At 41.5% G+C, this 24,907-nt stretch overlaps 1 protein-coding gene across 2 annotated transcripts in view; it reads left to right on the forward strand.

Annotated features, from left to right (window-relative positions):
- Nucleotides 1-24,907, forward strand: part of RNLS (renalase, FAD dependent amine oxidase) — a 281,833-nt gene that overhangs the window by 229,917 nt on the left and 27,009 nt on the right. For both annotated transcript variants that reach the window (XM_053692212.1, XM_053692214.1), the window contains exon 6: nucleotides 19,164-19,339. In XM_053692212.1, coding sequence (XP_053548187.1) covers nucleotides 19,164-19,339 — 176 coding nt within the window. The remainder of the gene's footprint in view (nucleotides 1-19,163; nucleotides 19,340-24,907) is intronic.

Consider the following 24,907-nt stretch of genomic DNA (forward strand, 5'->3'; position numbering starts at 1 on the left):
TCCCTAGCGATGATGGAAGTCTCAAAGATAATTCGCTGGGCAGAGTCTCACTCTTGCCACCTGTCAGCGATCCACATCCCAGGCATGGAGAACTGGGAGGCGGATTTCCTAAGTCACCAGACTTTTCATCCGGGGGAGTGGGAACTTCATCCGGAGGTGTTTGCCCAACTGCTTCATCATTGGGGCAAACCAGATCTGGATCTCATGGCGTCTCGCCAGAACGCCAAGCTTCCTTGTTACGGATCCAGGTCCAGGGACCCGGGAGCGGTACTTATAGATGCTCTGACAGCACCTTGGGTCTTCAACATGGCTTATGTGTTTCCACCCTCCCCGATGCTTCCTCGATTGATTGCCAGGATCAAACAGGAGAGAGCATCGATGATTCTAATAGCGCCTGCGTGGCCACGCAGGACCTGGTATGCAGATCTAGTGGACATGTCGTCCTGTCCACCATGGTCTCTGCCTCTGAGACAGGAACTTCTGATTCAGGGTCCTTTCAAACATCCAAATCTAATTTCTCTGAGGCTGATTGCATGGAGATTGAACGCTTGATTCTATCAAAGCGGGGATTCTCGGAGTCAGTGATTGATACCTTAATACAGGCTAGGAAACTTGTTACCAGGAAAATTTACCATAAAATATGGCGTAAATACTTATATTGGTGTGAATCCAAGAGTTACTCATGGAGTAAGGTTAGGATTCCTAGGATATTGTCTTTTCTACAAGAAGGTTTAGAAAAGGGTTTATCTGCTAGTTCGTTAAAGGGACAGATCTCAGCTCTGTCTATCCTTTTACACAAACGTCTGTCAGAAGTTCCAGACGTTCAGGCTTTTTGTCAGGCTTTGGCTAGGATTAAGCCTGTGTTTAAGACTGTTGCTCCGCCGTGGAGCTTAAACTTAGTTCTTAACGTTCTGCAAGGTGTTCCGTTTGAACCCCTTCATTCCATTGATATCAAGCTGTTATCTTGGAAAGTTCTGTTTTTAATGGCTATTTCCTCGGCTCGAAGAGTCTCTGAGTTATCGGCCTTACATTGTGATTCTCCTTATCTGATTTTTCATTCAGACAAGGTAGTTCTGCGTACTAAACCTGGGTTCTTACCTAAGGTAGTCACTAACAAGAATATCAATCAAGAGATTGTTGTTCCATCATTGTGCCCTAACCCTTCTTCAAAGAAGGAACGACTTCTGCACAATCTGGACGTCGTCCGTGCCCTGAAATTTTATTTGCAGGCAACTAAGGATTTTCGTCAAACTTCTTCCCTGTTTGTCGTTTATTCTGGACAGAGGAGAGGTTAAAAAGCCTCGGCTACCTCTCTCTCTTTTTGGCTTCGTAGCATAATACGTTTAGCCTATGAGACTGCTGGACAGCAGCCTCCTGAAAGGATTACAGCTCATTCTACTAGAGCTGTGGCTTCCACTTGGGCCTTTAAGAATGAGGCCTCTGTTGAACAGATTTGCAAGGCTGCAACTTGGTCTTCACTTCACACTTTTTCAAAATTTTACAAATTTGACACTTTTGCTTCTTCGGAGGCTGTTTTTGGGAGAAAGGTTCTACAGGCAGTGGTTCCTTCCGTGTAAAGATCCTGCCTGTCCCTCCCGTCATCCGTGTACTTTTAGCTTTGGTATTGGTATCCCATAAGTAATGGATGACCCGTGGACTGACTACACTTAACAGGAGAAAACATAATTTATGCTTACCTGATAAATTCCTTTCTCCTGTAGTGTAGTCAGTCCACGGCCCGCCCTGTTTTTTACGGCAGGTCTAAATTTTAAATTAAACCCAGTCACCACTGCACCCTATAGTTTCTCCTTTCTCGTTTGGTTTCGGTCGAATGACTGGGTATGACGTAGAGGGGAGGAGCTATATAGCAGCTCTGCTTGGGTGATCCTCTTGCACTTCCTGTTAGGGAGGAGATATAATCCCATAAGTAATGGATGACCCGTGGACTGACTACACTACAGGAGAAAGGAATTTATCAGGTAAGCATAAATTATGTTTTTCAGGTGATATTTTATAGTCAGCTTTTTACAGCTATACTGCATCACTTTCAAGTGTTTAAACATTTGGGTATTATGGCCCTTTAACTGCTAAACCCCCTTAACTGCTATTAATAGCCATTACCACCAGACACCAATGCAAAAAATCCCCCCTGCTATTAGTTCACTAACCTCCAGACTCCTGCAATGCAGAATCCTCATTTTAACCCCTAAACCACCAGACCCCCCTTTAAAGCAACACCCATTTTATTTAATTGCAAAACTGAAATGTGCATGGGTGCATTTCAGTTTTGAATAGAAGTATCAATCCTTTTCTGCCCCTTTATTGTATTGTATCCTTACAGTAGTGCTGTAATAGTTTGCACTGGTATTGAAGTAGTCTGACATTATATTTTGAGGCCCATTTATCAAGCTGCGTATGGAGTTTGAGGGCCCGTGTTTCTGGCGAGTCTTCGTGATGAGGCGAACAGGAATCAAAAAATTACTAATAATTTGAAATGAATTAGTGTGTTAGTGAAGTGTACAATTCTACTGTATTTAATAGTCCTTTAAAGTAATATAAAAAAATGTACTCGCAAATAAAATTTACCTTCAGCAAAATTAGCTAAATCGCAAGTAAAAAAAACAAACCGGGCAATGGTCTATTTTTTTTATTATTTTTATTGAGGATATAACATACAAATTTCCAGACATAAAGTGCAACACAAGTAGATATCATACGTAATAAGATGTCATAACCATCAGAATACATTATAAAAAATAGCTACAAGTGATATGGGCATTTAAAGGGACAGTCAAGTATAAATTAAACTTTCATTATTCAGATAGGACTTTTAATTTTAATCGACTTTCCAATTTACTTTTATCATCAAATTTGCTTTTTTCTCTTGATATTCTTAGTTTAAACTAAACATAGGTAGGCTCATATGCTAATTTCTAAGCCTTTGAGGGCTGCCTCTTATCACATGCTTTTTAAATCTCTTTTCAACACAAAGAGACAGAAAGTACACGTGGGCCATATAGATAACACTGTGTTCAGGCACAGGGGGTTATTTAAGATCTAGCACAAAACAATGCTAAATTTAAGACAATAGATAATAAACAGTCACAGTCATGTGATCAGGGGGCTGGAAGAAGGTTCCTAGATACAAGGTAATCACAGAGGTAAAAAGTACATTAATATAACTGTGTTGGTTATGCAAAACTGGGGAATGAGGAATAAAGGGATTATCTATCTTTTAAAACAATAACAATTCTATGGTTGACTGTCCCTTTAAGTAAGTCTTAAAGGACCAGTCAACATATTAGATTTGCATAATCAACAAATGCAAGATAACAAGACAATGCAATAGCACTTAGTCTGAACTTCAAATGAGTAGTAGTTTTTTTTATAACAAATTTCAAAGTTATGTATATTTCCACTCCCCTTGTACCATGTGATAGCAACCAGCCAATCACAAATGCATATACGTATAGTCTGTAAATTCTTGCACATGCTCAGTAGGATCTGGTGACTAAAAAATTGTAAATATAAAAGACTGTGCACATTTTTTTTTAATGGAAGTAAATTGGAAAGTTGTTTAAAATTACATGCTGTATCTGAATCATGAAAATGTAATTTAACCTGAGTGTCCCTTTAAAGTATATGTTAAATTACACACGCCATATTGCAAGGAAATGTAATCACTATTAAGCACTCAGCTATATTATCCAGTTTTTTTTATTTATATTTGAAAATGATGAACAAATAAGAAGGGTGACCCCCAAAAGTAAATATCAAGGCTTATGAAGTACTTGTTCCCCTTAAGATAGACAATGGCCTTTCTTTGACCTTTAATAATAGGATAGCGTAAGAGGGGGAGATTATAGGGGTCACTCAGTGATTATTAAATATATAGGGCCACTCTTGGACCCTTGGTACATATATATAGAAATATAAATTGAATCAATATACAGCGAATAGGGGAAGGGACTGTAAATAAGAAATTAGAATACAGCGTCAATAATATCAATTTAGGGGTATAGATTGTAGGATATATTTTCCTTAGCTTACTTAAGTAAACTATATGGGTGGAGTGGGGGAGAGGGAAGGTTAGTGATGAAGGTCTAGGTATATTTAAACATATCACAGGAGTAAACCCTTTGAACTCATGGTTATTATTTGGTGCTGACAATATCAACCTATATACAAACCTATATACATTTATAAACCCTCATCTAATCAACCTTCAGATTAAAGAAGTTCACTGCTGGGTGTTGAATCATTTTATATCATGAAGGAGAGTACATTATACAATATGGGGACATCAAATACAGATAAACCAAATGTATTTGACAGTACTATTTTTATAATGTATATACATTAAATGGTATTCATGACATATAGGAAGTGATTCAAAAGAGTATAACAAGGTGAGCTCAATAATCCCCGGCTAATAAGAGGCTCAATAACACTGTTCAACTTTAATATCCAGCTTAGCATTTAAACTGATTCTGTAACACTATGATATTACACAGCAAGCGATATAGCGCATGTGGGTTATAAAACTTTAATTTTTGGCTCCGCATGAGACATGTACAGTTATATGGAAATGTATATATCTCAGTATGGTCTTATATGACTACCCCGGCCGCAAGGCAGTCTAACTATATATGTCACAGGGTATTATGTGTCTTTGCAAAAGCCATTCCAATATACGCCTACATTTTGCTGGTATAAAATGTTAGTTTGGTATGATCGCTGAGCTGAACACTATGATTGATGGAAGAGATCTTATTAAGACTAAAATAAAAAAACTAGTCATTAACTCTGGGCTGTATAACATCCTAAGTAATCAGATAAATAGATATATCACTTATTAGGTAATAAAAATATTGTCAGGTGTCTGTTACTATATTATTAGGTGGCATAACAGACTTAGCTCTACTGGGGAGTAATTTTCATTTCTCCAACATAGGTGTGTCCGGTCCACGGCGTCATCCTTACTTGTGGGATATTCTCTTCCCCAACAGGAAATGGCAAAGAGCCCAGCAAAGCTGGTCACATGATCCCTCCTAGGCTCCGCCTACCCCAGTCATTCTCTTTGCCGTTGTACAGGCAACATCTCCACGGAGATGGCTTAGAGTTTTTTAGTGTTTAACTGTAGTTTTTATTATTCAATCAAGAGTTTGTTATTTTAAAATAGTGCTGGTATGTACTATTTACTCTGAAACAGAAAAGAGATGAAGATTTCTGTTTGTATGAGGAAAATGATTTTAGCAACCGTTACTAAAATCCATGGCTGTTCCACACAGGACTGTTGAGAGGAATTAACTTCAGTTGGGGGAACAGTGAGCAGTCTTTTGCTGCTTGAGGTATGACACATTCTAACAAGACGATGTAATGCTGGAAGCTGTCATTTTCCCTATGGGATCCGGTAAGCCATTTTATTCACACAGTAAATAAGGGCTTCACAAGGGCTTATTAAGACTGTAGACATTTTCTGGGCTAAATCGATCATATTTACACATATTTAGCCTTGAGGAATCATTTAATCTGGGTATTTTTTGTAAAATAATATCGGCAGGCACTGTTTTAGACACTTTATTCTATTGGGGCTTTCCCTAATCATAGTCAGAGCCTCATTTTCGCGCCGGTATGGCGCACTTGTTTTTGAGAACAGCATGACATGCAGCTGCATGTGTGTGGAGCTCTGATACATAGAAAAGTCTTTCTGAAGGCATTATTTGGTATCGTATTCCCCTTTGGGCTTGGTTGGGTCTCAGCAAAGCAGATTCCAGGGACTGTAAAGGGGTTAAATATAAAAACGGCTCCGGTTCCGTTATTTTAAGGGTTAAAGCTTCCAAATTTGGTGTGCAATACTTTTAAGGCTTTAAGACACTGTGGTGAAATTTTGGTGAATTTTGAACAATTCCTTCATACTTTTTCGCAATTGCAGTAATAAAGTGTGTTCAGTTTAAAATTTAAAGTGACAGTAACGGTTTTATTTTAAAACGTTTTTTGTGCTTTGTTATCAAGTTTATGCCTGTTTAACATGTCTGAACTACCAGATAGATTGTGTTCTGACTGTGGGGAAGCCAAGGTTCCTTCTCATTTAAATAGATGTGATTTATGTCATAAAAAATTTAGTAAAAATGATGCCCAAGATGATTCCTCAAGTGAGGGGAGTAAGCATGGTACTGCATCATCCCCTCCTTCGTCTACACCAGTTTTGCCCATACAGGAGGCCCCTAGTACATCTAGCGCGCCAATACTCCTTACTATGCAACAATTAACGGCTGTAATGGATAATTCTATCAAAACATTTTAGCCAATATGCCCACTTATCAGCGAAAGCGCGACTGCTCTGTTTTAGAAAATACTGAAGAGCATGAGGACGCTGATGATATTGTTTCTGAAGGGCCCCTACACCAGTCTGAGGGGGCCAGGGAGGTTTTGTCTGAGGGAGAAATTTCAGATTCAGGAAAAATTTCTCAACAAGCTGAACCTGATGTGATTACTTTTAAATTTAAGTTGGAACATCTCCGCGCTCTGCTTAAGGAGGTGTTATCCAATTTGGATGATTGTGATTATCTGGTCATTCCAGAAACACTATGTAAAATGGACAAGTTCCTAGAGGCCCCGGGGCCCCCCGAAGCTTTTCCTATACTCAAGCGGGTGGCGTACATTGTTAATAAAGAATGGGACAGGCCCGGTGTACCTTTCGTACCTCCCCCCATATTTAAAAAATTGTTTCCTATAGTCGACCCCAGAAAGGACTTATGGCAGACAGTCCCCAAGGTCGAGGGGGCGGTTTCTACTCTAAACAAGCGCACCACTATACCCATAGAAGATAGTTGTGCTTTCCAAGATCCTATGGATAAAAAATTAGAAGGTTTGCTAAAAAAGATGTTTGTTCAGCAAGGTTACCTTCTACAACCAATTGCATGCATTGTCCCTGTCACTACAGCCGCGTGTTTCTGGTGCGATGAGCTAGAAAAGGCGATTATTAGTAATTCTTCTTCTTATGAGGAGATTATGGACAGAATTCGTGCTCTTAAATTGGCTAATTCTTTCACCCTAGACGCCACCTTGCAATTGGCTAGGTTAGCGGCGAAAAATTCTGGGTTTGCTATTGTGGCGCGCAGAGCGCTTTGGTTAAAATCTTGGTCAGCGGATGCGTCTTCCAAGAACAAATTGTTTGACATTCCTTTCAAGGGGAAAACACTGTTTGGCCCTGACTTGAAAGTGTTTATCTCTGATATCACTGGGGGCAAGGGCCACGCCCTTCCTCAGAATAGGTCTTTCAAGGCCAAAAATAAACCTAATTTTCGTCCCTTTCGCAGAAACGGACCAGCCCCAAGTGCTACGTCCTCTAAGCAGGAGGGTAATACTTCTCAAGCCAATCCAGCCTGGAGACCAAGGCAAGGCTGGAACAAAGGAAAGCAGGCCAAGAAACCTGCCACTGCTCCCAAGACAGCATGAGATGCGGGCCCCCGATCCGGGACCGGATTTGGTGGGGGGCAGACTCTCTCTCTTCACTCAGGCTTGGGCAAGAGATGTTCTGGATCCTTGGGCGCTAGAAATAGTCTTCCAAGGTTATCTTCTGGAAGTGATTCATCCTGTTCCATTAAAAGAACGAGGGATGGGGTTCTACTCCAATCTGTTCGTAGTTCCCAAAAAAGAGGGAACGTTCAGACCAATCTTAGATCTCAAGATCCTAAACAAGTTTCTCAAGGTTCCATCGTCCAAAATGGAAACCATTCGAACAATCCTTCCATCCAGGAAGGTCAATTCTTGACCACGGTGGATTTAAAGGATGCGTATCTACATATTCCTGTCCACAAGGAACATCATCGGTTCCTAAGGTTCGCATTCCTGGACAAGCATTACCAGTTCGTGGCGCTTCCTTTCGGATTAGCCACTGTTCCAAGACTGTAGTACCTTACTTGGACGACATTCTGATTCAAGCGTCGTCCCTTCCTCAAGCAAAGGCTCACACGGACATAGTCCTGGCCTTTCTCGGATCTCACGGATGGTAAGTGAACGTGGAAAAGAGTTCTCTATCTCCGTCGACAAGAGTTCCCTTCTTGGGAACAATAATAGACTCCTTAGAAATGAGGATTTTTCTGACAGAGACCAGAAAAACAAAACTTCTAAACTCTTGTCGGATACTTCCTTCCGTTCCTCTTCCTTCCATAGCGCAGTGCATGGAAGTGATAGGTTTGATGGTAGCGGCAATGGACATAGTTCCTTTTGCGCGCATTCATCTAAGACCATTTCAATTGTGTATGCTCAGTCAGTGGAATGGGGACTATACAGACTTGTCTCCGAAGATACAAGTAAATCAGAGGACCAGAGACTCACTCCGTTGGTGGCTGTCCCTGGACAACCTGTCGCAAGGGGTGACCTCCCGCAGACCAGAGTGGGTCATTGTCACGACCGACGCCAGTCTGATGGGCTGGGGCGCGGTCTGGGGATCCCTGAAAGCTCAGGGTCTTTGGTCTCGGGAAGAATCTCTTCTACCGATAAATATTCTGGAACTGAGAGCGATATTCAATGCTCTCAAGGCTTGGCCTCAGCTAGCGAGGGCCAAGTTCATACGGTTTCAATCAGACAACATGACGACTGTTGCGTACATCAACCATCAGGGGGGAACAAGGAGTTCCCTGGCGATGGAAGAAGTGACCAAAATCATTCAATGGGCGGAGACTCGCTCCTGCCACCTGTCTGCAATCCACATCCCAGGAGTGGAAACTTGGGAAGCGGATTTTCTGATTCGTCAGACATTGCATCCGGGGGTGTGGGAACTCCATCCGGAAATCTTTGCCCAAATCACTCAACTGTGGGGCATTCCAGACATGGATCTGATGGCCTCTCGTCAGAACTTCAAGGTTCCTTGCTACGGGTCCAGATCCAGGGATCCCAAGGCGACTCTAGTAGATGCACTAGTAGCACCTTGGACCTTCAACCTAGCTTATGTATTCCCGCCGTTTCCTCTCATCCCCAGGCTGGTAGCCAGGATCAATCAGGAGAGGGCGTAGGTGATCTTGATAGCTCCTGCGTAACCACGCAGGACTTGGTAGGCAGATCTGGTGAATATGTCATCGGCTCCACCATGGAAGCTACCTTTGAGACGAGACCTTCTTGTTCAAGGTCCGTTCGAACATCCGAATCTGGTCCTACTCCAGCTGACTGCTTGGAGATTGAACGCTTGATCTTATCAAAGCGAGGATCCTCAGATTCTGTTATTGATACTCTTGTTCAGGCCAGAAAGCCTGTAACTAGAAAAATTTACCACAAAATATGGAAAAAATATATCTGTTGGTGTGAATCTAAAGGATTCCCTTGGGACAAGGTAAAGATTCCTAGGATTCTATCCTTTCTTCAAGAAGGATTGGAGAAAGGATTATCTGCAAGTTCCTTGAAGGGACAGATTTCTGCCTTGTCTGTGTTACTTCACAAAGAGCTGGCAGCTGTGCCAGATGTTCAAGCCTTTGTTCAGGCTCTGGTTAGAATCAAGCCTGTTTACAAACCTTTGACTCCTCCTTGGAGTCTCAACTTAGTTCTTTCAGTTCTTCAGGGGGTTCCGTTTGAACCCTTACATTCCGTTGATATTAAGTTATTATCTTGGAAAGTTTTGTTTTTGGCTGCAATTTCTTCCGCTAGAAGAGTTTCAGAATTATCTGCTCTGCAGTGTTCTCCTCCTTATCTGGTGTTCCATGCAGATAAGGTGGTTTTACGTACTAAACCTGGTTTTCTTCCAAAAGTTGTTTCTAACAAAAACATTAACCAGGAGATAGTCGTGCCTTCTTTGTGTCCGAAACCAGTTTCGAAGAAGGAACGTTTGTTGCACAATTTGGATGTTGTTCGCGCTCTAAAATTCTATTTAGATGCTACAAAGGATTTTAGACAAACATCTTCCTTGTTTGTTGTTTATTCTGGTAACAGGAGAGGTCAAAAAGCAACTTCTACCTCTCTCTCTTTTTGGATTAAAAGCATCATCAGATTGGCTTACGAGACTGCCGGACGGCAGCCTCCTGAAAGAATCACAGCTCATTCCACTAGGGCTGTGGCTTCCACATGGGCCTTCAAGAACGAGGCTTCTGTTGATCAGATATGTAGGGCAGCGACTTGGTCTTCACTGCACACTTTTACCAAATTTTACAAGTTTGATACTTTTGCTTCTTCTGAGGCTATTTTTTGGGAGAAAGGTTTTGCAAGCCGTGGTGCCTTCCATTTAGGTGACCTGATTTGCTCCCTCCCTTCATCCGTGTCCTAAAGCTTTGGTATTGGTTCCCACAAGTAAGGATGACGCCGTGGACCGGACACACCTATGTTGGAGAAAACAGAATTTATGTTTACCTGATAAATTACTTTCTCCAACGGTGTGTCCGGTCCACGGCCCGCCCTGGTTTTTTAATCAGGTCTGATAATTTATTTTCTTTAACTACAGTCACCACGGTATCATATGGTTTCTCCTATGCAAATATTCCTCCTTAACGTCGGTCGAATGACTGGGGTAGGCGGAGCCTAGGAGGGATCATGTGACCAGCTTTGCTGGGCTCTTTGCCATTTCCTGTTGGGGAAGAGAATATCCCACAAGTAAGGATGACGCCGTGGACCGGACACACCGTTGGAGAAAGTAATTTATCAGGTAAACATAAATTCTGTTTTTAACTTTAAACTGGGCAGCGTGTTTGTAGAGAACATTGCAAGACCAAATTTTAAATAAACCTTATGAGCATCATGTAAAGACAGATATATAGATAGTGCCTAGCTTCATTAGTGTGTAGAGTAAATCAGGTTCATAACATCATTGGTGATCATTAGCAGTGAGACAACCTATTGAATCCAACTTGTAAAGTCATCATAAACAGTGCAAAACCGTAAATTGTGCACAACACATGGTGAGCGTTCAACCCATCTAGGTCGTATAAACATAAGCAAGAGTATATTGTCAGGTTTAAATACCGTAGTCGCAACAACTTTAGCATTTTTTGGTGTTAATAACAGATATACTATATCAGACCAGCAAGTCGTCATGAAAAATGTAAGATATATACTGTTCAGGTGGAAGACTACATGTATTAAATGTAAACAGATATGTCTTTTATCCGATGCCATGCCTGCCTTGGTTTACTGATTTATCAGACAGTCGTACACTTAAAACTGAAGTGTGTTCCCATATAGCAATGTGACTTCGGTCCCTCAATCTCTCGGTAGCAGAGGACTCTAGGTTACTTAGCTGGCATATAGAGATATCAGTCCCACGTATGATCCAAGCAGCACACCGCTGTATCTCGTTGGATGGCTCTTCAAAGGTCATCTCCGTCTGAACTAGGTTCCCGGTCATCTTAAACGGATCATCCCACACCTCTCTGCATATAGCGGACTTGACAATCTCTATCTTCTTGTTCTCTTCTGCAGGGCACATCAATGGGTCCCATATAGGATCTGATGTCTCCTTCTGTAGTTTCACTGCCACTCTCCGTGAGCCGGTGGGTGAGATAAGGGGGATATCCTCCAATCTATATGGCTCAAATAATTATTCCCTTAGGCTATCTGTGAGGTCCAGTAAGTGTAGCGTGGGGCTCGTCTTGTTTGCACACCACTCACCTCTTGGTGTCTTAGTCGTAATGGCGCACTTAGGGCAAATGGTTGAAAGTATACATTGAAGCTCTTTAAGCAGCGATTCCTCAAGATTCACACAGAGAGCATGTAGTATTGTCAGAATCTCCTTCATTTCAAGTTTAGTATATACAATCACCTCTATCGCTAGCGACGCTTTCTAATATTTAGGTGTGGGAGGGTCCGGTGGTCTAGGCCTCAAAATCTGCCATAAGCAGCCCCTTGATCTGATGGGTAGATATAAGCCGGAATGCAGTCAAGATGTATGTTCCTTACTATTGCATTGTATTGGCAAATGATGTCTCTATTGTCATCCTGCCACAGAGTCACAAATACCCTTAGAATCTGATTAATAATCCCACAAAAGGCTGATCAGAATAAGGAGCTTTTATCATGTACGTCTTGTTGCTTCTGTTGTTGGCTCCGCCCCCCCCCCCGCAATGGTCGATTTAAATGTTAGAGTGTAGCACAGGATATTGTGCTACACTCTTATGTATTGAAAAAATATTTAATTTATTAAAATCAATTAAAATCCAATATTAAAAATGAACAACACATTTGTCAGCCCTGTACCAAGGTCGTCTCAGGTTCACCTGTAGGCTAATTTTATTTTTAATCATTTTTTTATTATTGAATGTTACAGAATATAATACTTTTTGGGGCTCTTTTCTTTTTACATCTAGTTGGAAAATAACATGGGAGGGCAGTCATCTGAGAGGCTGCAATTTATTTCAGACTGCTGAATGTCGGGGAACATTCTATGCTTTGTGTTTGCCCTCTCGCTCCTTTTTTTCTTTTAATCTACAGTTTGATTTGATGTCTTTATTGGCTGCCTATATTCATCAGCTCGTTTGTGTGTTATGTTGTAAGACCATTTGCCTTATTGTTGATGATTAACCAAGATGGTGCACACTTCCTTCTGTTTGATAGAAAACTATTTTTGTTTTAACTGTTTATTGCCCACCATCTTTGAAATCAGAATCAGAATTGGGATGCTAATATGTTTGAGGTCGGATGTAAAGATGCTTATTTTAAAATCCTTGGTGCTTTTGAAATTCTTGAGTCATGTGTTCTTTTTAAGTAAAAGATCCTTTAACAAAAATTTCAGTTGTGGAAATGTCTTTGGTGTTCACAGAGCTCCTTGGCTGGCAGGGATAACTGCTACAAAATTACATTGGTCCCAGATGGATGCTGCCATGTTTAGATTTCTTTGTAAGCAATTACTACACTTAACACACCAATTCCAGACCTATGCTTTGAATTGAAAGAAGAGATTTAAAACCAAATATGTATTTATATATTTCTTCTGTTATGTGTGATCAGTCCACGGGTCATCATTACTTCTGGGATATAACTCCTCCCCAACAGGAAATGCAAGAGGATTCACCCAGCAGAGCTGCATATAGCTCCTCCCCTCTACGTCACTCCCAGTCATTCTCTTGCACCCAACGACTAGATAGGATGTGTGAGAGGACTATGGTGATTATACTTAGTTTTTATAACTTCAATCAAAAGTTTGTTATTTTACAATAGCACCGGAGCGTGTTATTGCCTCTCTGGCAGAGTTTGAAGAAGAATCTACCAGAGTTTTTACTATGATTTTAACCGGAGTCGTTAAGATCATATTGCTGTTTCTCGGCCATCTGAGGGAGGTAAAGGCTTCAGATCAGGGGACAGCGGGCAGATGAATCTGCATTAAGGTATGTAGCAGTTTTTATTTTCTGAATGGAATTGATGAGAAAATCCTGCCATACCGTTATAATGACATGTATGTATACTCTACACTTCAGTATTCTGGGGATGGTATTTCACTGGAATTACTCTGTTAAAAGTACATTAAACCTTTTAATAGGTATTTATTATGTTAAACGTTTTTGCTGGAATGTAGAATCGTTTGCATTTTCTGAGGTACTGAGTGAATAAATGTTTGGGCATTATTTTTCCACTTGGCAGTTGCTTGCTTTAATTGTGACAGTTTCGTTTCTCTCTCACTGCTGTGTGTGAGGGGGAGGGGCCGTTTTTGGCGCTCTTTGCTACGCATCAAAAATTTCCAGTCAGTTACTCTTGTATTTCCTGCATGATCCGGTTCATCTCTAACAGAACTCAGGGGTCTTCAAACTTCTTTGGAGGGAGGTAGATTCTCTCAGCAGAGCTGTGAGACTTATATATTGATTAAAAACGTTGCTCTGTAATTTTTATGTTTCAAATTTAATTATTGTTACTTTACTAATGGGAACAAACCTTTGCTAAAAGTTGTGTTGTTTTTAAGGATTGATGCTATAACTGTTTTTCAGTTCATTATTTCAACTGTCATTTAATCGTTTAGTGCTTCTTTGAGGCACAGTACGTTTTTGTTAAATAAGATTGTAACCAAGTTGCAAGTTTATTGCTAGTGTGTTAGACATGTCTGATTCAGAGGAAGATACCTGTGTCATTTGTTCCAATGCCAAGGTGGAGCCCAATAGAAATTTATATACTAACTGTATTGATGCTACTTTAAATAAAAGCCAATCTGTACAAATTGAACAAATTTCACCAAACAGCGAGGGGAGAGTTATGCCGACTAACTCGCCTCACGTGTCAGTACCTGCATCTCCCGCCCGGGAGGTGCGTGATATTGTGGCGCCTAGTACATCTGGGCGGCCATTACAAATAACATTACAAGATATGGCTACTGTTATGACTGAAGTTTTGGCTAAATTACCAGAACTAAGAGGCAAGCGTGATCACTCTGGGGTGAGAACAGAGTGCGCTGATAATACTAGGGCCATGTCTGATACTGCGTCACAGCTTGCAGAGCATGAGGACGGAGAGCTTCATTCTGTGGGTGACGGTTCTGATCCAAACAGATTGGATTCAGATATTTCAAATTTTAAATTTAAATTGGAGAACCTCCGTGTATTACTAGGGGAGGTTTTAGCGGCTCTTAATGATTGTAACACTGTTGCAATACCAGAGAAATTGTGTAGGTTGGATAAATACTTTGCGGTACCGGCGAGTACTGACGTTTTTCCTATACCTAAGAGACTAACTGAAATTGTTACTAAGGAGTGGGATAGACCCGGTGTGCCGTTCTCACCCCCTCCAATATTTAGAAAGATGTTTCCAATAGACGCCACCACACGGGACTTATGGCAAACGGTCCCTAAGGTGGAGGGAGCAGTTTCTACTTTAGCTAAGCGTACCACTATCCCGGTGGAGGATAGCTGTGCTTTTTCAGATCCAATGGATAAAAAATTAGAGGGTTACCTTAAGAAAATGTTTGTTCAACAAGGTTTTATATTGCAACCCCTTGCATGCATCGCGCCGATTACGGCTGCGGCAGCATTTTGGATTGAGTCTCTGGAAGAGAACCTTAGTTCAGCTACGCTGGACGACATTACGGACAGGCTTAGAGTCCTTAAACTAGCTAATTCATTCATTTCGGAGGCCGTAGTACATTTAACCAAACTTACGGCTAAGAACTCAGGATTCGCCATTCAGGCACGTAGGGCGCTGTGGCTAAAATCCTGGTCAGCTGATGTAACTTCTAAGTCCAAATTACTTAATATACCTTTCAAGGGGCAAACTTTATTTGGGCCCGGTTTGAAAGAAATTATCGCTGACATTACAGGAGGTAAGGGCCACGCCCTGCCTCAAGACAAAGCCAAAGCTAAGGCTAGACAGTCTAATTTTCGTCCCTTTCGGAATTTCAAAGCAGGAGCAGCACCAACTTCCACTGCACCAAAACAGGAAGGAGCTGTTGCTCGTTACAGACAAGGCTGGAAACCTAACCAGTCCTGGAACAAGGGCAAGCAGGCCAGGAAACCTGCTGCTGCCCCAAAGACAGCATGAACCGAGGGCCCCCGATCCGGGACCGGATCTAGTGGGGGGCAGACTCTCTCTCTTCGCCCAGGCTTGGGCAAGAGATGTTCAGGATCCCTGGGCGCTAGAGATCATATCTCAGGGATACCTTCTAGACTTCAAATTCTCTCCCCCAAGAGGGAGATTTCATCTGTCAAGGTTGTCAACAAACCAGATAAAGAAAGAAGCGTTTCTACGCTGTGTACAAGATCTGTTATTAATGGGAGTGATCCATCCGGTTCCGCGGTCGGAACAAGGACAAGGGTTTTACTCAAACCTGTTTGTGGTTCCCAAAAAAGAGGGAACTTTCAGGCCAATCTTGGATTTAAAGATCCTAAACAAATTCCTAAGAGTTCCATCGTTCAAAATGGAAACTATTCGGACAATCTTACCCATGATCCAAAAGGGTCAGTACATGACCACAGTGGATTTAAAGGATGCTTACCTTCACATACCGATTCACAAAGATCATTACCGGTATCTAAGGTTTGCCTTCTTAGACAGGCATTACCAGTTTGTAGCTCTTCCATTCGGATTGGCTACGGCTCCAAGAATCTTCACAAAGGTTCTGGGTGCCCTTCTGGCGGTACTAAGACCGCGAGGAATTTCGGTAGCTCCGTACCTAGACGACATTCTGATACAAGCTTCAAGCTTTCAAACTGCCAAGTCTCATACAGAGTTAGTTCTGGCATTTCTAAGGTCGCATGGATGGAAAGTGAACGAAAAAAAGAGTTCTCTCTTTCCTCTCACAAGAGTTCCATTCTTGGGGACTCTTATAGATTCTGTAGAAATGAAGATTTATCTGACAGAAGACAGATTAACAAAGCTTCTAAATGCATGCCGTGTCCTTCATTCCATTCAACTCCCGTCAGTAGCTCAATGCATGGAGGTGATCGGCTTAATGGTAGCAGCAATGGACATAGTACCCTTTGCACGTCTACATCTCAGACCGCTGCAATTGTGCATGCTGAGTCAGTGGAATGGGGATTACTCAGACTTGTCCCCTACTCTGAATCTGGATCAAGAGACCAGAAACTCTCTTCTATGGTGGCTTTCTCGGCCACATCTGTCCAGGGGGATGCCATTCAGCAGGCCGGACTGGACAATTGTAACAACAGACGCCAGCCTACTAGGTTGGGGCGCTGTCTGGAATTCTCTGAAGGCTCAGGGACAATGGAATCAGGAGGAAAGTCTCCTGCCAATAAACATTTTGGAATTGAGAGCAGTTCTCAATGCCCTTCTGGCTTGGCCCCAGTTAAAAACTCGGGGGTTCATCAGGTTTCAGTCGGACAACATCACGACTGTAGCTTACATCAACCATCAAGGAGGGACAAGAAGCTCCCTAGCAATGATGGAAGTATCAAAGATAATTCGCTGGGCAGAGTCTCACTCTTGCCACCTGTCAGCAATCCACATCCCGGGAGTGGAGAACTGGGAGGCGGATTTCTTGAGTCGCCAGACTTTTCATCCGGGGGAGTGGGAACTTCATCCGGAGGTCTTTGCCCAAATACTTCGACGTTGGGGCAAACCAGAGATAGATCTCATGGCGTCTCGCCAGAACGCCAAACTTCCTCGCTACGGGTCCAGATCCAGGGATCCGGGAGCGGTTCTGATAGATGCTTTGACAGCACCTTGGAACTTCGGGATGGCTTATGTGTTTCCACCCTTCCCGCTGCTTCCTCGATTGATTGCCAAAATCAAACAGGAGAGAGCATCAGTGATTCTAATAGCGCCTGCATGGCCACGCAGGACTTGGTATGCAGATCTAGTGGACATGTCATCCTGTCCGCCTTGGTCTCTACCTCTAAGACAGGACCTTCTGATACAGGGTCCATTCAAACATCAAAATCTAACTTCTCTGAAGCTGACTGCTTGGAAATTGAACGCTTGATTTTATCAAAACGTGGTTTTTATGAGTCGGTTATTGATACCCTGATACAGGCTAGGAAGCCTGTTACCAGAAGGATTTACCATAAGATATGGCGTAAATACCTATACTGGTGCGAATCCAAAGGTTACTCCTGGAGTAAGGTTAGGATTCCTAGGATATTGTCCTTTCTACAAGAAGGTTTAGAAAAGGGTTTATCGGCTAGCTCATTAAAGGGACAGATCTCAGCTCTGTCCATCTTGTTACACAGGCGTCTGTCAGAAAATCCAGACGTCCAGGCCTTTTGTCAGGCTTTAGCTAGGATCAAGCCTGTGTTTAAAACTGTTGCTCCGCCATGGAGTTTAAACCTTGTTCTTAACGTTCTACAAGGAGTTCCGTTTGAACCCCTTCATTCCATTGATATAAAGTTGTTATCTTGGAAAGTGTTATTTTTAATGGCTATTTCTTCGGCTCGGAGAGTCTCTGAGTTATCAGCTTTACATTGTGACTCTCCTTATTTGATTTTTCATTCAGATAAGGTAGTTCTGCGTACAAAACCTGGGTTCTTACCTAAGGTAGTCACTAACAGGAACATCAATCAAGAGATCGTGGTGCCTTCCCTGTGCCCGAATCCTTCTTCAAAGAAGGAACGTCTTCTACACAATCTGGATGTAGTTCGTGCCCTCAAGTTCTACTTGCAGGCAACTAAGGATTTTCGACAAACGTCTTCCCTGTTTGTCGTGTACTCTGGTCAGAGGAGAGGTCATAAGGCTTCGGCTACCTCTCTCTCCTTCTGGCTTCGTAGCATAATTCGTTTAGCCTATGAGACTGCTGGACAGCAGCCTCCTGAAAGAATTACAGCTCATTCTACTAGAGCTGTGGCTTCCACTTGGGCCTTTAAGAATGAGGCCTCTGTTGAACAGATTTGCAAGGCTGCAACTTGGTCTTCGCTTCATACTTTTTCCAAATTTTACAAATTTGACACTTTTGCTTCTTCGGAGGCTATTTTTGGGAGAAAGGTTCTTCAGGCAGTGGTTCCTTCTGTATAATGAGCCTGCCTATCCCTCCCGTCATCCGTGTACTTTTGCTTTGGTATTGGTATCCCAGAAGTAATGATGACCCGTGGACTGATCACACATAACAGAAGAAAACATAATTTATGCTTACCTGATAAATTCCTTTCTTCTGTTGTGTGATCAGTCCACGGCCCGCCCTGTTTTTTAAGGCAGGTAAATATTTTTTAAATTATACTCCAGTCACCACTTCACCCTTGGTTTCTCCTTTCTCGTTGATTCTTGGTCGAATGACTGGGAGTGACGTAGAGGGGAGGAGCTATATGCAGCTCTGCTGGGTGAATCCTCTTGCATTTCCTGTTGGGGAGGAGTTATATCCCAGAAGTAATGATGACCCGTGGACTGATCACACAACAGAAGAAAGGAATTTATCAGGTAAGCATAAATTATGTTTTTTTAACAAAATCCAAACCTACGTTGTCTCACATAGTTATAGTGCTAGTTGGAAAATCCATAGCTTATTTTCTAGAGCATAAGAAAAAGATTGGCATACATGCATGGCAGCACTTGTTATATGGCATACAGAAGAGCAGTTACACATGCACAGTAGTTCTGTTGCTGGCGTCAGAGGAGCTCAGCAGTTTACGTACTGCATGGATTTTTCATATCTCCTTGAGAACAAATCACTAATATGTATAGTAATTAAATTAGAGGTGCATTCATCAGAATGTCATTATTTAAACCAATTTGCAACATAGCAGCTTGCAGCCATGTACATTGATTCCTGATTGTTTATTATGATATTTATAAGTGAGTTGTTTTTTCTTTTGTAGAATCCTCAGGGGTTGGGCCATCACTTGTTGTGCACACCAGTGTGCCTTTTGGAATTGAACATCTGGAACAAGAGAAAGAAGCTGTTCAGCCTTTAATACTAGAGCATCTTGAAACGATATTGCCAGACCTTCCAAAACCAATCGATATCAAGTGTCAAAAATGGAGATTCTCACAGGTAAAATATTCATTCACAACTGAACATTTAGTAGATTGGGTACTGGTAATTATGATGGAAATGGCTTTGTGGGCTTGGAGCAGAGTTTAGGTTTAGCGGTGAAGCTCACATGGAGGCACAAGATGGTATGCATATTGAAGTTTGGGGTGTGCCTGAAAATGGTGGAACATAGAAACTGATCCTGATGGCAGATAAGTAGTAAAAGACTGATCAAGTCTGAAGTGTAAATTTAGGCATATCCTAGTCATTCATGAATTAACTTAAGCTCTTTGCCTTCACCATTTCTAACAAAACAGCCATGTATTCTGCAGAGTAGTGGATCTGCAAATTACTCTTGAACCTACTACTCTTCAGCTAAGGATAATCACCTCTAAATATCTTGTTGCTCTTTTGTGCAAATTGCATTTAGGTTTAGCTTTATTAAATCCCTTTATATACTTAGGGATTATCACGCATGTTGCGTCTTTCCTCTGAGCTACACATATTAAGTTCATAAAGTCTTTCATTGCAAGTTATTTATTTCTTTAGACTATATTCCATTTTAGTAGCCCTCCTTGTTAGCAATTTCTAGTGTATTTGTGTTCTTCTGGAGATATGGTTTCAAAAACTGTACACATTAAGAAAAGAACCTCGCTTTTTTGCTATTTACACAAATTTCAATAAATATATGGGGGGTAGATTTATCATAGTGCGAGCGGACATTATAGGATGTAGCGTATCATGTCCACTGCACATCGATAAATGCCGACAACATTCTTGTAAATTGCTGGTGCAATACCGTCCCCTGCAGATTGGTCGCTAGCAGGGGGTGTCAATCAACTCGATCGTATTCGATCGAGTTGATTTCTGTCCGCGGCCTCAGAGTAGGTGGACAAGTTATGGAGCAACGGTCTTTAGACTGCTGCTTCATAACCTCTTTTTCCTGCGAGCCTGAAGGAGCTTGATAAATCTGCCCCATGGTCTGGATATTATCTATATTAATTGATATTGTATAATCCATCTGAAGTGGGGGGATAGACATTTTAATACTCAACCTTAGAAGGTAGTGTGGAATTGTGATAATTTATAAAGATTTCACCAAAAGACTTTATAATTGGTCACGATTCCACACTATCTTCTAATTTTGAGTATTAATTGAAAACAAGGGTCTGCACCATCTAGAAATAGTTTTACTCTTGGAGTACCCCAGAGCAGTGATGGCTAACTTTGGCACCCTAGATGTTTCTGAACTACATTTCCCTTGATGCTTAGGCTCTCTGCAGTCTAGTTGAGCATCATGGGAAATGTAGCTCTGAAATATCAGGGGTGCAAAGGTTAGACATTACTGGCCTAGAGGTATGATAGAGCCATTTTTAAGAGATAGAAATGTTATATGTATTTAATACACATATACATGATATCTCATTCAGCTTAAGAAATAAGTAGGAAACACGACCACAACATCTACAAATGGGATTTACCAATCCCTTCTTAAAATCTTTTTTTTTTTTAATTTATTTCATACTTAAATTTTAATTATTGTAAGTTACAGTAATTTCATCTTCTTAAATGGGATTTCTCTAATCAATCATGTGTTTGTGATTTAACTGCTTTTCATTCCATCTTGTATATTGGTAACCAAGATAGTTTGCACCAGTTTTTACAGAACACGGAATATTTTTTAAAAAATTTTTTAAATGTGATTCGACAAAATCTAAAACCTTGTGTCTCCATCTTCTTACAGTAATATGAATTCAGCATGGATAAACCTCGTTCTGTACAAACTAATTTTGAACTTTTGCAGATATTTTAACTCCTTAACGACTAGGGCGTGTTGCTGGTCTTTCAATAGGACTTGCTTTTTTAAACGACAAGACCATAATATTATAGGAGGACTACTGGAGGGAGGTTGTTATAGGAGGCCTGCTGGAGGGAGGTTGTAATAGTGCGGTTTTGCCACCAGAGGCAAGACAAGTGCTATTACGGCAAGAAAAACCCTTAACGACCAGCGACATACAGGGTACGTTGTGGTCGTTAAGGGGTTAAACCTCTTAACTTAGTGGTTTCACAATTTAAAGTATGAGAAATGTTAAAATCTGGAAATAGAAGTTGAGGCCACATCTTATGGAAATTAATTTGCACTGTTCTTCTTGATTTTAGAAGAGTTTTGAGATAAGACTTGCCAAATCAGACAATTATTTTTTCCCAATCAATAACTGAACAAAATAAATATTTTTAACATATTAAAAGTTTAAAAACATCATTGAACAAACATGTTCAGTATACTCATGATGCCCATATACAAACGTCCTTAAGTTTGTTTAACAATTATCGGAAACACCAGTCTTTCTAAATGCAAAACACACATATGGACATTCATTAACCTATTTCTAATTTTCTGATCAACAGCGATTATCAGTTGTTAAAGGGACAGTCAAGTCAAAATTATACGTTCATTATTCAGCTAGGGCACGCAATTTGAAACAACTTTCCATCAATAAATTTGCTTTGTTCTCTTGGTATTCTTTTTTAAAAGCTAAAGTTAGGTAGGCCCAAACTGATTTCTAAACCGTTAAAAGGCAGTCTCTTAAAGGGACAGTCTACACTAAAGTTGTTATTATTTAAAAAGATAGATAATCCCTTTTTCTCCAACATAGGTGTGTCCGGTCCACGGCGTCATCCTTACTTGTGGGATATTCTCTTCCCCAACAGGAAATGGCAAAGAGCCCAGCAAAGCTGGTCACATGATCCCTCCTAGGCTCCGCCTACCCCGGTCATTCTCTTTGCCGTTGTACAGGCAACATCTCCACGGAGATGGCTTAGAGTTTTTTAGTGTTTAACTGTAGTTTTTATTATTCAATCAAGAGTTTGTTATTTTGAAATAGTGCTGGTATGTACTATTTACTCAGAAACAGAAAAGAGATGAAGATTTCTGTTTGTATGAGGAAAATGATTTTAGCAACCGTAACTAAAATCCATGGCTGTTCCACACAGGACTGTTGAGAGCAATTAACTTCAGTTGGGGGAACAGTGTGCAGTCTCTTGCTGCTTGAGGTATGACACATTCTAACAAGACGATGTAATGCTGGAAGCTGTCATTTTCCCTATGGGATCCGGTAAGCCATGTTTATTACGATGGTAAATAAGGGCTTCACAAGGGCTTATTAAGACTGTAGACTTTTCTGGGCTAAATCGATTCATTATTAACACATATTTAGCCTTGAGGAATCATTTTATCTGGGTATATTGATATTATAATATCGGCAGGCACTGTATTAGTCACCTTATTTCTTAGGGGCTTTCCCAAAGCATAAGCAGAGCCTCATTTTCGCGCCGGTGTGGCGCACTTGTTTTTGAGAGGCATGGCATGCAGTCGCATGTGAGAGGAGCTCTGATACTTAGAAAAGACTTTCTGAAGGCGTCATTTGGTATCGTATTCCCCTTTGGGTTTGGTTGGGTCTCAGCAAAGCAGATACCAGGGACTGTAAAGGGGTTAAAGTGTTAAAACGGCTCCGATTCCGTTATTTTAAGGGTTAAAGCTTCCAAATTTGGTGTGCAATACTTTTAAGGCTTTAAGACACTGTGGTGAAAATTTGGTGAATTTTGTACAATTCCTTCATGTTTTTTCGCAATTGCAGTAATAAAGTGTGTTCAGTTTAAAATTTAAAGTGACAGTAACGGTTTTATTTTAAAACGTTTTTTGTACTTTATTATCAAGTTTATGCCTGTTTAACATGTCTGAACTACCAGATAGACTGTGTTCTGAATGTGGGGAAGCCAGAATTCCTGTTCATTTAAATAAATGTGATTTATGTGATAATGACAATGATGCCCAAGATGATTCCTCAAGTGAGGGGAGTAAGCATGGTACTGCATCATTCCCTCCTTCGTCTACACGAGTCTTGCCCACTCAGGAGGCCCCTAGTACATCTAGCGCGCCAATACTCCTTACTATGCAACAATTAACGGCTGTAATGGATAATTCTGTCAAAAACATTTTAGCCAAAATGAACCCTTGTCAGCGTAAGCGTGGCTGCTCTGTTTTAGTTACTGAAGAGCATGACGACGCTGATATTAATATCTCTGAAGGGCCCCTAACCCAATCTGAGGGGGCCAGGGAGGTTTTGTCTGAGGGAGAAATTACTGATTCAGGGAACATTTCTCAACAGGCTGAACCTGATGTAATTGCATTTAAATTTAAGTTGGAACATCTCCGCATTCTGCTTAAGGAGGTATTATCCACTCTGGATGATTGTGAAAAGTTGGTCATCCCAGATAAACTATGTAAAATGGACAAGTTCCTAGAGGTGCCGGGGCTCCCAGAAGCTTTTCCTATACCCAAGCGGGTGGCGGACATTGTTAATAAAGAATGGGAAAGGCCCGGTATTCCTTTCGTCCCTCCCCCCATATTTAAAAAATTGTTTCCTATGGTCGACCCCAGAAAGGACTTATGGCAGACAGTCCCCAAGGTCGAGGGAGCGGTTTCTACTTTAAACAAACGCACCACTATACCCATAGAGGATAGTTGTGCTTTCAAAGATCCTATGGATAAAAAATTAGAAGGTTTGCTTAAAAAGATGTTTGTTCAGCAGGGTTACCTTCTACAACCAATTTCATGCATTGTCCCTGTCACTACAGCCGCATGTTTCTGGTTTGATGAGCTGATAAAGGCGCTCGATAGTGATTCTCCTCCTTATGAGGAGATTATGGACAGAATCAATGCTCTCAAATTGGCTAATTCTTTCACCCTAGACGCCACTTTGCAATTGGCTAGGTTAGCGGCTAAGAATTCTGGGTTTGCTATTGTGGCGCGCAGAGCGCTTTGGTTGAAATCTTGGTCGGCTGATGCGTCTTCCAAGAACAAGCTACTAAACATTCCTTTCAAGGGGAAAACGCTGTTTGGCCCTGACTTGAAAGAGATTATCTCTGATATCACTGGGGGTAAGGGCCACGCCCTTCCTCAGGATCGGCCTTTCAAGGCGAAAAATAGACCTAATTTTCGTCCCTTTCGTAAAAACGGACCAGCCCAAAGTGCTACGTCCTCTAAGCAAGAGGGTAATACTTCTCAAGCCAAGCCAGCTTGGAGACCAATGCAAGGCTGGAACAAGGGAAAGCAGGCCAAGAAACCTGCCACTGCTACCAAGACAGCATGAAATATTGGCCCCCGATCCGGGACCGGATCTGGTGGGGGGCAGACTCTCTCTCTTCGCTCAGGCTTGGGCAAGAGATGTTCTGGATCCTTGGGCGCTAGAAATAGTCTCCCAGGGTTATCTTCTGGAATTCAAGGGACTTCCCCCAAGGGGGAGGTTCCACAGGTCTCAGTTGTCTTCAGACCACATAAAAAGACAGGCGTTCTTACATTGTGTAGAAGACCTGTTAAAAATGGGAGTGATTCATCCTGTTCCACTAAGAGAACAAGGGATGGGGTTCTACTCCAATCTGTTCATAGTTCCCAAAAAAGAGGGAACGTTCAGACCAATCTTAGATCTCAAGATCTTAAACAAGTTTCTCAAGGTTCCATCGTTCAAGATGGAAACCATTCGAACTATTCTTCCTTCCATCCAGGAAGGTCAATTCATGACCACGGTG

This window comes from Bombina bombina, chromosome 9 (assembly GCF_027579735.1).
Source record: "Bombina bombina isolate aBomBom1 chromosome 9, aBomBom1.pri, whole genome shotgun sequence".
Classification (NCBI taxonomy): Eukaryota; Metazoa; Chordata; class Amphibia; order Anura; family Bombinatoridae; genus Bombina; species Bombina bombina.